The following is a 15,039-nucleotide window of genomic DNA, read 5'->3' on the forward strand; positions in this document are numbered from 1 at the left end:
CTGGAGCGAGAAAGAATAAGGACACGTGATTGGCCCCTGTTTACATCCGTACCATGATAAGAGCCAATGGCAGCAGGAGGAACAGCAAGCCTACCATAGAGATCTTCTGCGCTGTCCACTCGCAGGTAACTCTGTATCCGCACAAACACCATGGCGTTAAACTCCAACTGCAGCGCAGAGTAACTGTACTGGAACAGAGAACGGAGTGTGATGCATTGTGGGTGACTGCTGAGCCAACCGGAGAGAAGGACTTTAGAGGGGAACTGCATTGTATTCTATGTGTTATGTGCCCTGGTGCCCTATTTCAGCTTCAATGGCTGCCCCCTTCATGCCCAGACAGCAGCTTATTTATATAGACAATACTGGGGTATAAGGGTAACAGCGCATTATATTCAAATCAAAAACCCTTTGGTGTTACATGTCCTTTAACCCCTAAATGCTCAGGCAGAAGGAAATCTTTAAATCAGAACTGGATCCCACCTGACCCAGGAGTGAGTTTGTAGGAGAGGGAGAGAGCAAGGAATGATGGGAGAGCAGGACGGTGATGGTGGGTGAGGGCTCGGGGCTGTGTATTTGGTACCTGGTGCAGCTGGCACGTAATATAATACTTGGATTCCTCCTCGGGGTCCAGTTCCAACACAGCGTCAGTGACCACGGTTCTACCCTCCAGCAGCAGAACACAGTCATAGTCCATCTGCTGGTCCTACATAGGGAGACATGAGTCAGGATATAGCAGCACTGCATGCTGGGTCCCATACGCTATGTAACTGCACAACTTAAAGGGCCGCTGCACCCCAAAGGGAATACCTGGTAATGATGGAAGTTCTTTCCAACCAATGTGATTTTCCTTTCTACGTTGACAGGCAGCAGGGAGGCACTCTGGATACTTTCCACGCACGGGCAGGCCTCCGGGCCCCATATCAGCTCTTCTTCATCCTGCAGAACAGACACGATCAGGGGACGAATGGAAATACTGGCCCCCCTGTAACTACAACTCCGAGCATTGGCAGTCAGTGGAATGCTGGGAATCGTAGTTCAGCCAAAGAGCCACATGACAATAAAGTCACAGACTCAAACAGTGGGCCGGCCTAAACACTTTAATGGCAGCTTACAGAATGGAAGGAGTGGCCGACTGGATAATAGAGCAGTTCTGTGGCGCGGACCCAGTAATGAGACACACGGTGGTACCAAACAGCAACAAAATAAATCAACCATATACGTTTCAAGGTGAGAGCAGCATAGGAGATTATAGGCAGATTATCCAACTACTCCGGCACAGAATCAGCTGAAAAAGGAAGGTTTCTGCCCGCTTAACCCCTTCCCTTCCACAAAGGGTGCACATAGAATCTCTCTGCTCTGCATGCCGGAGATGTCGGTGGCGCTGCCCTTGAACACAAAGGGACGTTTCTTGTCACAGCCGCTTCTGATTCCCCCCAGCTGGCGCTAATGTTGTTAGGAGGGATTCGCAGCTCTGAGACGGGGGGAGCCATAAAGGGCTCCAGTAATGGCCTCTGCTCATAATTGTGCCCGCTATGTGCCAGCTGGCTTCCCCGCAATACCGCTAATATGTTAACGACTCTTTGTAGACATCCTGCCAAGCTGGAGAGAGGGCATTGTACTTACTTTTATTATCAATTAAAAACACTGGTTCTTTCATTATAAATCCTTTCCCACTTCCTCTGCAAATCTGAAGCTCGTCCTCCCCCCCAAGGATACGGACCCAACCGTTTGTCTGCAGCGAGGGAGCTGCCATTGTGAGTGACACCATTTTACATTTACCATCAGATCAAGCAATTTTGTCATATTCAGCATGGAACCTCTCCCTAAGGCGAGTAGCAACCAACACTAAGGTGCTATGTAAATAACATAGGGCGAGTATCTGGCAAGTGTTGGATTGTGGGAAATAATGTTTAAAGGGAGACAAAACCCCTCACTGTCCTCTGTTACGTGTTAATCTCCATCCACAGACCCCCCCACACATCTCCCACTGTGTAAAAGCCCTTGGCCCCCCGTACCTGGTCTGTAAACACAGGGGGCCGCCATGTTTGGCTCCTTGATAGTCATCCCCAAACAGGACCATGTGACCTGAAGGACTATTTTGACTGATCCCCACCATGGAGCCAGGTACAGGGGGCCCTAGAGTTATATTAAGTAGTAAAATAATTGGGGGGAGGGGCATTAAGTCCTTTGAAAAGGGACCAACACTTATAAAAGAAAGGTGGTTTAGTTTCCCTTTAGTAAAAATTAAAACCAAAAATTTAATGTAAAGTAGTCATTGTGGTGGGCAGAAAGCCAGTACAAAAGCAACTGACCAGCCATTGCTTACTGAATTATGAAGGTGAGTATGGCAGCATTATTTCCTGCACTAAAGGGTAAGTATCCCCTCATATGATTTTTGATCCCATAAAAGATTGTACAGTGCAGTGCCATTACCTCATGCTGTAAGTTATGTGCTGGGGTGGAAAATACACTCTCAGGTTTACAGTAAGGCCTAAAACTTGTTTTATAGCCCCAAATCCCCTGTGTGAGTGTTTAGAGATTCAGGGAACGTCAGCACTTGGCTGCGGATCAGAGGAGAGTCGGACCTTGGTGCTGCCAAGCTCTGGCCCAATAAATCCTTTCATCTTCTCAAGCGGCAGAGGCTGAGAAACTCAACGTTTCCCCAATGTCAGACCACTCGGATTGTCAGCTCTGGGGGAGAATCTGAACTCTTCACTCTCTCACAGGTACCAATCAGGAACTCCCTCCCCGTGGCTCCTGGGGAACGGAGGGGGGGGGGGGGGCAGTGCCGTCTCATTATTCAGTTTAATGCCCTAAATCAGTGCTGTCCAACTTCTGTTGTACAGAGGGCCGGAATTTTTCCGACCTACGTGGTGGAGGGCCGATAATGGAAGCCAGTTTTGACCACTCCCCTTTTTGAAACCGCACCCACTAGAAACCACACCCATGTTATCACATGACCATACCCATATTAATGGTTGCAGTACAGCAAAAACCTGCCATACTCTGCCTGCCCTACCCTGCCTGTGTGTGCCATACTCTGCCTTCCCTACCCTGCCTGTGTGTGCCATACTCTGCCTTCCATACCCTGCCTGTGTGTGCCATACTCTGCCTTGCCTACCCTGCCTGTGTGCCATACTTTCACTGTGTGTGCCATTCTTGGCTGGTTTGTGCCATACTTGGCCTGTGTGTGCCATACTCTGCCTTGCCTACCCTGCCTGTGTGCCATACTTTCACTGTGTGTGCCATTCTTGGCTGGTTTGTGCCATACTTGGCCTGTGTGTACCATACTCTGCCTTGCCTACCCTGCCTGTGTGCCATACTTTCACTGTGTGTGCCATTCTTGGCTGGTTTGTGCCATACTTTCACTGTGTGTGCCATTCTTGGCTGGTTTGTGCCATACTTGGCCTGTGTGTGCCATACTCTGCCTTCCCTACCCTGCCTGCGTGTGTGTGCCATACTTTCACTGTATTTGCCATTCTTGGCTGGTTTGTGCCATACTTGGCCTGTGTGTGCCATACTCTGCCTGTGTGTGCCATACTCTGCCTTCCCTACCCTGCCTGTGTGTGCCATACTCTGCTTGCCCTATGATGCCTGTGTGTATGGCACACACAGGAGCCTACAGTGACACAATGCTGGCACTGCTCCTACAGTCTACACCTCAGTATATGTTCTTTTTGTAGTGTGCAGGGATTATTTGTGGGTTTCTACTGCTCCTGAGGTGTGAACAGGGGAACAATGGGGGTGATTACAGCCTGAGCCTGAGGTGTGAACACTGCAGGGGGTGAACAATGCAGGGATTAAAAGGTGTGAGCAGTACAGGGGATTACATATTTAAACAATACAGGGGGATTACATATTTAAACAATACAGAGGGATTACAGGCTGAATCTGAGGTGAGAACCATGCAGGGGGGCAGTTAATCACAGTACTTATATCATTTAAAGCTTACACAAGAGTAAGCCATCAAAGCAGCCAGACAGGTGGGGGGCCACACAGAGGGGGGTCGCGGGCCGCATGCGGCCCGCGGGCCGCCAGTTGGACAGCACTGCCCTAAATCATTTGTATTACTGTGCAATAGCCAGGGGCTGGAGCTGGGAAGCCTCATCCCTTACTAGTCCTCTTCAGCAGGAATCAAGGCGGCAGGTAGCACTGGGCTGGCAGTGGGTGCCCAAAATAACTGGTATCAGAGGAAAAGGGCCCCCTGCCAGCTGTCAGCCTCCTGTCTCTTAGAGGAAAGCAGGTTATTATTGTGAGACAGTCCTGTATCACTACCTGCCCCTGCCTGTCCCTCTCCATTCACTGACTAAAGGTGTTGTGTGATGTATGGCCTGCAGCTAGTCAGTGCCACACTGCCGGGGGTCTGCTACGCAGAAAGGGACAAATATTAATGGCCAAAGAGGCTTATACTAGCCACTACTGACCAGTAGCCCAGGACCCATGTCAGGGACCAATCATCAAAGTGGGGCCCAAAGGGGAGGGACTGCCTTAAGAGGGGTGGGATTTAGGCCCATCATGGGTGAAACTGAGTCAGAGATTAAAGGATCAGGAGTATGGTCAGATGGGTGTAAGGGGGCTCATTAATCTTATGGGAGTAGGAAAATTATATTAATGGATTGGGGGGGTCAATGGATTTGTTGGTGGAAAACCAGGAGCCCAGATCCATGCAAAGCATCCATAACAGCATCGGCACAAGCATAAGTGCTGCATCCGTGTTTCAGCAGCAGTGAGACCTTAGAAAAACCAGTATCTCTTGCCCATGTATCTTATAGGGCACAATAGTAATAGTGATGTATAAAAATAATGGAATTATAAATAAATAAACATGACCTGCCCTTGACTGACATGATTTATCTACTACTGACCTAAGCAGAGAGGCTTTCATGGCTAAACTGTATGAGTCAGCTGGCTACACCAGGGAAAATACTTTTAGGTTAAAGGAGAACAGTTACAACAAATCACATTTGAAAACTATATAATATAAAGACTATTCAGACCAATGATAGTGCAAACACCCAATTTAGATAGATATGATTAATGATAGATAGAATTAAATGGGCACCTGGTACCAGAGCAACAGCCCTCACAGCACTTACCATTTCAAAGAGTCCCGGAGAATCAAACTGATAATCCAGGTCAGGCTCAAGGATACCAGGGAAACTTGGCGAGACTCCGTCACTCTCCCCATCTCCAGAAAGGATAGTAGAAGCTGAAAAGGATGAGGTATCATTGTCCATACTGGCTGAGTCTGCCCAATCATCTGCCTCCGTTTGGTCCAAGTTTTCCTCTGTGCCATCCTCGGAGGGAACTGTAGGTGGCTCTTCGGAGAAAGGGATTTCACTGTGAAACTCATCAGGAGAGCCAGGCAAGGAGGAGACGCTAGACGCCTGGTTAGGGGTTGTGATGGGCTGGCCAGTAGAAGTCAATTCTTCCTGAGTAGGATGGAGGATCGTGGGCACCCATGGATGTTCCTCTTGTGTTTCAGGAGTGGTTGGTGGAGGAACAGGGACTGGTGTTGTGGTCATATAAAATGTAGTGGAACCTTCTGTAGTTACCAGTTCTGGGAGCACGCTTTCTTCTGTGAATTCTTCATATTCGTTATCTGTGACTGGGGGGCTTGTGGCAATATCTACAAACATGGTGGTTGGGATTGTTGTGGGACGGCTCGTTGGTTCTTCTGTGGAAGGTTCCATTGTGATATCTGGAATGGTGTCTTCTGTGGCAAGGTCCAATATGGCTGTGCTTGGATCAGGCTGTAGAACAGTAGTTGGAGTAGTAGCTGGAGTAGTAACAGGCAAAGTAGTTGGGATGGTGGTTGGTGGGAATGTTGTAGGCGAGGTCTCTGGGATAGTTGTAAATGTAGTAGTGCTTGGTGTGGGACTTGCAGTGGTCACTGGGGCTTCACTTGGACTTGTTTCAGAAACAACGGTGGAAAGAACAACGGTGGTGGTCAGTTCGAAGGGAACTTCTGGCGGAATGGTTGGGTCCAGGAAAGGAATCTGAGTCTGTTCAAGTCATAATAAAGATATACTTAAACTCAAACTACAAGAAACTGCCACAGAGTAAGAAGCAGGTGGGATGGAAGAGGCAAAAGAATGAGGGGATAAGGGCTCTCGGGGCTTGGGAAGCTGTCAACTTAAAAGGTTTCTCAGGCAACATGATAGACAGTTATATAATAGATAGATTAAAGATAGATAGATAGATACATAGATGATAAATAGATATATAGATATATAGATAGATAGATATATAGATAGATACATAGATGATAAATAGATAGATAGATAGATAGATAGATAGATAGATGATAGATAGATGATAAATAGATAGATAGATAGATAGATAGATGATAGATAGATGATAAATAGATAGATATATAGATAGAAAGATAGATAGATGATAAATATATAGATAGATGATAGCGAGATAGATAGAAGATAGATAGATAGATAGATGATAAATATATAGATAGATGATAGCGAGATAGATAGAAGATAGATAGATAGATGATAAATAGATAGATGATAAATAGATAGATGATAAATAGATAGATAGATAGATAGATAGATAGATACACTGATCAGACAGACAGACGCATTACATAACATTATCAGCAAGGAAGGTATTGTTACCAGCTTGTTGTAGATAATGGTGCCCTCCTCGCACGTAGCTTTATGAGTGCAGTGATGCTGCTGGATGCACCAGTTACAGCCCCAGTCACTGCTCACACAACCACGGCACCTAGATGATCCGGGACAGACACAGAGTGAGCACATGGACCCAAGAGCTTGCATTCCAATATGTATAAAGTGGATCAAAACCCCGAAAAATTAATTCTATGCACTTTTTGTGATGTCCATTAATCAGAACCCTAACTGTCTAACACAGCAATAACTACTGGTTAATGCTATAAAAGAACATCCCGTTTTCCCCAGGGTGCAGGGTGCTGGGGTCACAGTACTCACGGAGCATTCTTATAAAGCTGGGCCACGGCCATGCAGTCATAAAAGGTGAACTCCGTGCTGCATATGGTCACCTCTCCGAAGCGCAGAACGAGCTTCACCTGTACATGATCTGAAAGGGAAATTGGGGGCGTTAATGCTTTTATAAAGGGGGTTAAGGTATGAGTCAAAGGACATGTAAACCCTACATCATTAGTGACATTTACATCACATGTGCGCTGTAAAGTTTATGAAATGAAGAATGCAGGCTTACACGGGCAGAATTTACTTTGATAAAATGTCCTGCTTGGATTGAGCACTGTAATGGCTAAACTGAGCTCAGGAGAGGAGGTTAGGAAACCAGCAGTGCCATTTTTCATTGGCTCGAGGGCATGTTTGGTAAGAGAAGTTGAAAAGAACTGAGCATGCTCAGTAGCCAAGAGCCAAAGTCAGTTCCTAAAGAGGAGAAGGAACCCCAAGCTATTAAGGGGATGCTGCAGCCTTACTATTAACCTCTAAACAACCACAGTGGCAGGTATTTAAAGATTTCAGAAAGGCTGTTCACTGATTAAATTATTGTGTGTGGGGGGGGGGGATTTACTTGTCCTTTATAGGGGAAATAACTTATCCAGAGTGCAGCAGTGGCCCGAACAGAAGTGGTGGGCAGTATGGGATATGGCTGTACCACAAGCCCATTTTTTACTCTAACACTATTGGCCGGGGGCTAGTATCCTATAGCCCACTCTATAAGAGGCCTCTGGCAGCTATTCATATTAAGCCGACTCATCAGAACCAGGACCAACCTGTTCCAGGCTTGATCGCGGGGGTCTTGCTCGGGTCGGGAGATGGGCACATAACTCCAGTGTCTCTTATAACCGCGCGGCTCTCAAAATCTTCAAAGAAGCAGGAATAAGACTCTTCGTGTTCCAGGGCCGGTAAATCAGGGATAGACAGGAAAATCTGCCAGGGCAAAGAGAGAATCGGAGGTTACAAATGCTATTCACTATAAGGGAGCTGCAAGGGTTAATAGCAGTACTAACTTGGAGCAGCCCTAAGCAGCCCTGTTAACCTTCCTATGGAGTTACCCATACATATACCCCAGGGGCATGGCCTGGGCAGAACAGGGCATGGTCTGGGCATAATAGACGCATGGGGAAAAAACACCCGGGCTTAGATATGAGGAGTAAACTGAATCCTTGTTCATAAAATAGGAGTTATGTTACATATCCAGGGCAAATTGATCAGAGGGAGAAACTGTCCATAACATTTTGCCTCAGGTACACTTTGGGGGAGCAAATGCAAAGTGTCATTGGGGCTATGTGAACTGTGCAGGGGGAGGGGCTATAGGCATGTGGACTAAGGGGGGTGGGGCTTGTGTTAGAATGCTGGTTGGCGGAAGGTTGGCTGGGCGCTGGCAAAGTGGTATTGCCTTGGGTGCCATTCCCACTAAGCCTGGCTCTGCTGCACTTTCCTTCTCAGTGAAGATAATGAATGAATCCTGTGTAATAAGGGGTATATTTATCACGCTGTAAAAAGTGGAGTAAAACATTAACAGTGATGTTGCTCATAGTAGCCAATCAGATGATTTGCTTTGATTTTCTAACTGTTGAAATCTAATTGCTGATTGGTTGCCCTGAGCAACCATGATAAATATACCCCTGAGTTTTGTCCCATAGCCTTCTGCAATCCTTAAGTTGATCAGACATATATTACATACAGCTGTATATACTGTACGCTAGAGGGAGGGAGGGGACAGAGGCACAAAATAATCAGTGTAACATAGAGGCGCAGTTAATTACGTGTAAAGCTAGAGAGAGCTATACCACTGGCAGGAACCATCATGCCCCCCGGGGGGCGCCACACTCTGGGTCACACACCATGCCTCTGTATTTACTCACATTCCTCTTTTCTTCTTTGCTGATGTTTGCTGGGCTCAGAGACTGGACTGCCAGACACTGCTGGTTCTGATCGTAAGCCCAGAGCCACTGGTTCTTCTGCCCCGAGCGCAGACACTCGTAGCTCCTGCTGCACCTTGGGGTAAATGAGAACGTTAACATGGAGTCCCATACAGAACTGATCTCTCCCCCTCCAGGATCAATATTAAGGCTCCCTAGGGGACTGGGTAGAGAACCATGAGGCTACTATAACCCCCCCTCCCCACACACACGGGAAAATAACCACAAACCACTTACTTGCCATAAAGCACACACCAGCCGCAGTAGGGATCCCCGGCAGACAGACAGGAATCACAGTCAGTAAACGTGGAACATTCGGAAAGTGGCACTTTCATTACCTGCAAAGAACCAAGAGCGTTTTTACTACACAGATTCCACGAATCACAGGGAAGAAAGACCCACAACCTACAGGATGGCTTAATAATAATAACAATAATAATAACAACAACAATAACTTGGGCAGCTCCTCCCTTTTAATCGGATTCAACACCAGAATGAAAGGCATATTATACCATATATTTATACTTTTATGCCTTTAGTTCATCAGTAAAAAGCCAAATTAAAGTGTCAGAGAGAAGACTTATTTCTAATGAATGGCTTGGCACCGTAAAGCCTGACATTGGCATCACTGATGATTTGACCACTAGGGGTCACTGTTTCTTTAGAGTTTATCTCATCAGAGCAGTATCAGATCAGTCACGGTGATACAGAAAAATGGAAATATTCAGATAAATAAGTCTCTCTGTGCCAATAGGATTGATGGGATATTTATAACTAAACCAAGTGACTGAAACTAGTGGGTATATTGTTCCTAGAATTGCTTGATTCCCAATCCTCTGCTGATATTTCCTACCGTGGACTGAGTCAGGATATACAGGTGCTTCTCCTCCTGGTCGAATAAAAGATCCGGCAAAACGGCCGAGTTTGATTGGGTGCCCACAGAGGAATACTGCCGCGTGTCCTGCTCCCCTCCCAGATACACCTGCAAATCAGAAACCCAACATGGATTAGTCATTTCTATTATAAATCTGTAACTATGCGCTACCAGTTGTATTGTTCTAACATTAATGTGAATTTATTACTTCAAGCACGGAAATACTCATGGGGTGTTAGAGCGCAATTCACTGGGTGCAAATCAGTTATGTGCATAGGCGCGACATGTACATTCCCTTGTGTGTATATTGCATCTTATTCAGCAAAGAGCAGTTCTACATGAGGTAGGTTGGTGCAAATACCTTTGTGAATAGTGTTTGAATGTATGAAAATGTGCCTAGTTATGTAACAAGAAGATAAAAGAATGGATCCCAATGGGCCTGCTGTACATGGGCTGATGGGAGCATCTTGGACAAATGGGCCGGTCTGTTGAAACTGCCCCCCAAGGGGTACGTCTGTGTACAAACAGTAGGCCCAACTGACTATTATCTTAGGCTAATGGCACATAGGCCAATCCCGTGCTCCACAGGTATCCTCTGCTGGTGCATATGCACCAACCTCTGCGTCATTAGCCCCAAATGGGGGTCGCTGAACCCAGCAGCCAAAAAACACTATTGCTCTGTGAGGCTATAATTTTATTGCTAAACTATTACGAGGAAGAATGTAATTTTTTGCTGCTCGGAAGGTCATTCTCTGACCAACATGTCCGCTCTGACATCACTAGTGTGACATCACTTGCACCAGAATGATGTAACTCCAGTATAATCCATTCGCTTCCATCCTATGGGCTTTATTCTTTATTACTCTTATCTTTAATTGGACCGTGTTATATTGACCTTGAATATATCACATCCTCACACAGCGCCTGTAACTCAGTAAGAGCAAATCAACATCTGACAGCTTTTCATTAAAAGCTTCCATTCCCTTTATTAAACGGAAAGTGCAGGATAAATATGCCTTTAAAGAAGTACTTCCACTAAAAGGTATTCTTAATGCAGCGTTAAACCCAGCTCACTCCCATTTACATTCCTTCATCCTCAGTGATTTTGTGGATTTAATTTTTCATAGACTCTTTCAATATCTGTCCCACTCTCCTGTTTAATTTTGCACCAAGCACCTCCAGGCAGCAGTGTTGTAACTGATTCTCTCATGTGTTGTTAGACTCATGCTCAGTGTATGACTAGATTTCTGCCAAAAAGCAAGACAGGAGTGTAGTTTACACCAGGAAAGAGTGCCAGTCAATGCCAAGTACAAAGAGTGTCTTCAAGAACTCAGTTAAACCAACATTTCCCAAACTCCACTACTTTCTAGAATCCAGCAATGTGTTTTTTTTTTTAAGTCAAAGAATTTCCCATTTCCCTTCTGAACTGCTTTCCCAGTAATCCATCTCCAGAGATGTAACAAAGGATACACTCTTTCTTTGAGGGTTAATTTGCCCTTGACCAGGACCTTCGGTTAGATATTGTACCAGCAGATGGCGATAGAGGAAAGGCTTAGTAAGTGAGTGCGAGGGAGCCTGGCTTATATGAATCTGTATAATGCTTTCCCTATCATGGAGGCTGAGTAGTGCACTAACCAATATATATTTATTGTACAACACCTGCACAAAAAATAAGCACCCAACCTAACTGGCCTTCAGTTCCAGGGGTACCCAGGGCACAAATAAGCACTCACCCCAAATCCCCCCCTAACTGGCCTTCAGGCTGGGCCCCCTTAGCCCATAACAAGGTTACAGATATATAGAAAAATTGGGGTAACAGTCACCCTGCTATAGTTCCAGGGGTACCCAGGGTACAAATAAGCACTCACCCCAAATCCCCCCCTAACTGGCCTTCAGGCTGGGCCCCCTTAGCCCATAACAAGGTTACAGATATATAGAAACATTGGGGTAACAGTCACCCCGCTATAGTTCCAGGGGTACCCAGGGCACAAATAAGCACTCACCCCAAATCCCCCCCTAACTGGCCTTCAGGCTGGGCCCCCTTAGCCCATAACAAGGTTACAGATATATAGAAACATTGGGGTAACAGTCACCCCGCTATAGTTCCAGGGGTACCCAGGACACAAATAAGCACTCACCCCAAATCCCCCCCTAACTGGCCTTCAGGCTGGGCCCCCTTAGCCCATAACAAGGTTACAGATATATAGAAACATTGGGGTAACAGTCACCCTGCTATAGTTCCAGGGGTACCCAGGGTACAAATAAGCACTCACCCCAAATCCCCCCCTAACTGGCCTTCAGGCTGGGCCCTCTTAGCCCATAACAAGGTTACAGATATATAGACACATTGGGGTAACAGTCACCCCGCTATACATTTCCTGTGCTTTTGGCTCCTCTGTGGGTGTAGGGGGGCAGCACCGGGTTACATTTTGACACATAAAAAAAGTCCAAAGGAGCCAATAAGCTGCTCTCATTGGGATGACCTTTCTCTAATACAGATTCATGCGCAGGCAGCATGCCAATAGAGATATAAAGAAGCACATAAATATGACTGTGATTTCCCATTTCGTCTATTCACAGAGGGGCCTGAATCCCTTAAAAAGTAACTCTAACAGGCACGGAGCTTCCCAAACGCTGGGGATAACCGCGCCGCTATACACGGCCAATCTCCACATGTTGCTGCCAATAGTTTAATGCACTTGAGGCAAATCCACATAAAAAAGACATCATGGGCTGTCATTTATTTTTATCGCTTTAATTTATGTTGGGAACGTCCTTTCCAAGCAATAGAACTGCCCTGCATGAAAAGACAAAACTGGTGCCCTTAGAATTGAATATAAGGGAGCAGGTAGGGGGTAGAAAGGAAAATCCCAGCTACAGCTACAAATTTCCCCAAGTCAATCATAACATAAGCCAATCAGAATGAGTGTAGCAGCAGATACGCATGCAAACAACAGGCATCTTAGGCTCCACCCACATAGTACCTGAAAACAGTGTCTTCCTTCCTCACAAGAGTGTGCACTAATACCCCATCAGGGCAAATAAAGTTACCCCTAACTACTTTATTCTAAACACACTTGAATGCAGGGTCTCTGCTTATTTGGTGCTATTTACTATTATTTGTGCAACGGCTAAAATGCCATACTCAGATATGTTGCACTATATGTTATCCCTATATGTGTAGCGCCCCCTACATTTTCCCAAACACTGACCCTCCTGTGTGAATTTACTCACCAGCACAAAGTGCCCAAATCATCGCTTATTTTAGCAGACAGCGCTACTATGGGTTCTGGTTATTTGTTATACATGCCCTTTTCCCTGTAATGTATTCACCCCCCCCCCCCCCCCCCCCCCCCCGCCTCCTATCGCTCAGTAACATTCCCGGCACTGCTCACTGGGACCCCGAAGCCATTAAATCTCTCATCAGCACGGAACAGGCAAGTGTTAATCTCGCCCATTGTGTCCAGGCGAATAAGCACCAGGAATTTGCTTCCCTACCAATCAGATGCCTGCGGCTACAGAGGCCTGGACCGGATTGTACAATAACCGCACAGTTACTGGGCACTGCCAGTATCTTCCTGCTTCCCTAACCCGACTACAATTCATTCTATGACTGGAGGCACGTACCACCTGAAAGTCCAAACAACCCCAGCCGGGCTCCAGACTGAGCATTACGGGCCCCCATAACTCATACCTAGTACATATATCAGGAATGGCCATCATGCATCCCCACAGCATCCTACAGACAGTGGAAGGCTGTATAGGAAACTCCTGTTGCAGAGACTTCACTAGAGATCTACTCTGTCCTGAGCTGACATCACTCAATGGTTTGCTGACATCACTCAATGGTTTGCTGACATCACTCAATGGTTTGCTGACATCATTCTGTCCTCTGCTGATATCCCTCAATCATTTGCTGACATTACTCCAGTTAGATTGCTGTGAGTCCACCTGTAACCCCCCCCCCCCCCCCCCCCCGGTGTACCCACCTTGTTAAGGTATCCTTTGCTGTCTCCAATGAAAGCGATAGTGTGCTCCCCCTCCACGTGCACAGCAATGGCGGTGAAACGAGTCGTAGCGCTCTCAAACAGGGGTGTGGCTTCCAGGGGGTCCTTGCTTGCCATTGGGCTGGGTGTATGATCCGAGCCACACGGATAGGCATCGAGAGTATCCTGGAAACACAAGTGTCAATATGATTCGGCGGGGGATTGGGACAAACAGTTGGGGCCCCCTAGCTGCTTGGTCACAAATTCACATTCGCTTTAATGCACCAAACAAAGTTACAGGGTAAAAAAAACCTATTACAGTGTCTTATCTTATGGTGCCCACAGGCCAATACATTTAATGTCTTCTCAGGTATTGGTCACATTGGTCAAATTGGGCTCTTGGGTCTCTATGTGATCCAACTGCTGGCCATGGAGCCAAACAATCAGAACCACCGGCTCTGGCCCTTCTCCCAGAGGTTTGCTTGTATGTAGAGCTTATTAATGGCGGCCCCCTCGCTCAAGCCTGCCTAGGGGCTCCACAGACTCCTCTGCATGCAATCCCCATAATAAAATAATCCAGTTCATGAACAAACAGATAACTGGGCCAATACCTGCATAAAGGCAGGGGGAAGTGATCCCAGAGCTTGTGGTTATTCTGTTACTAGAACAAAAGAATACTCATCCCACTCAACCATATAAAACACAGTAAATGGATTTGAAGCATGTTAAGCCCTGAGACGTGCCAAATGTACGATTAAATATTGATGCACATTACACAATCCTTTCTCAACGCCGCAGCCGGCACAGGCTAATAAAATCTTAATCACACACAAAAATTGGAGTTTCATTCAAGGGAGAGGAACAGATTTCTACTCATCTGGGAAACACCGCCGAGGCCCATCTTGAACCCAGGGTGCACCCACAATATATATTAATGTATGAGTGAGTCCCATGGAAACCTTTGTTCGCCTTTCTCTAATACAGAACTGGATGGTAGTGTGCAAAGTGCAAAAAACAGGGGCAATCAGCCATTTTTGCACTAATTTCACTGCTTTCCTGCTGTAAAGAATTGCTGCATAGACCTATGGCCCCCCTTATAAATGCATTCAGCAAAGCAGCATTCATGAGGGGTGGGAGGGAATGTAGGTGCCCCCCTCCTGTCCCATGTATATCTCTCTCTTTTGTACCCTTATCTGCATGTCATTCAGGGGGGGCCCTATATTTACCTCCTGTTCTATGGTGCAGTAAGGACACCCGTGCCCACCTAAAAAGAGCTCTTCATG

General features: G+C 46.4%; 1 protein-coding gene across 2 annotated transcripts in view; it reads right to left on the reverse strand.

The window, feature by feature from the left end:
• plxnb1 (plexin B1) overlaps positions 1–15,039 on the reverse strand; it is a 112,234-nt gene that overhangs the window by 20,178 nt on the left and 77,017 nt on the right. For both annotated transcript variants that reach the window (XM_012961699.3, XM_031901190.1), the window contains 11 exons: positions 13,760–13,942; positions 9,750–9,878; positions 9,134–9,234; positions 8,840–8,972; positions 7,745–7,901; positions 6,966–7,074; positions 6,633–6,741; positions 5,097–6,005; positions 808–936; positions 581–703; positions 95–188 (listed from right to left, as the gene is read on the reverse strand). In XM_012961699.3, the coding sequence (XP_012817153.2) occupies positions 95–188; positions 581–703; positions 808–936; positions 5,097–6,005; positions 6,633–6,741; positions 6,966–7,074; positions 7,745–7,901; positions 8,840–8,972; positions 9,134–9,234; positions 9,750–9,878; positions 13,760–13,942 (2,176 nt within the window). The remainder of the gene's footprint in view (positions 1–94; positions 189–580; positions 704–807; positions 937–5,096; positions 6,006–6,632; positions 6,742–6,965; positions 7,075–7,744; positions 7,902–8,839; positions 8,973–9,133; positions 9,235–9,749; positions 9,879–13,759; positions 13,943–15,039) is intronic.

Source organism: Xenopus tropicalis, chromosome 4, assembly GCF_000004195.4.
Source record: "Xenopus tropicalis strain Nigerian chromosome 4, UCB_Xtro_10.0, whole genome shotgun sequence".
In the NCBI taxonomy this organism is placed as follows: domain Eukaryota; kingdom Metazoa; phylum Chordata; class Amphibia; order Anura; family Pipidae; genus Xenopus; species Xenopus tropicalis.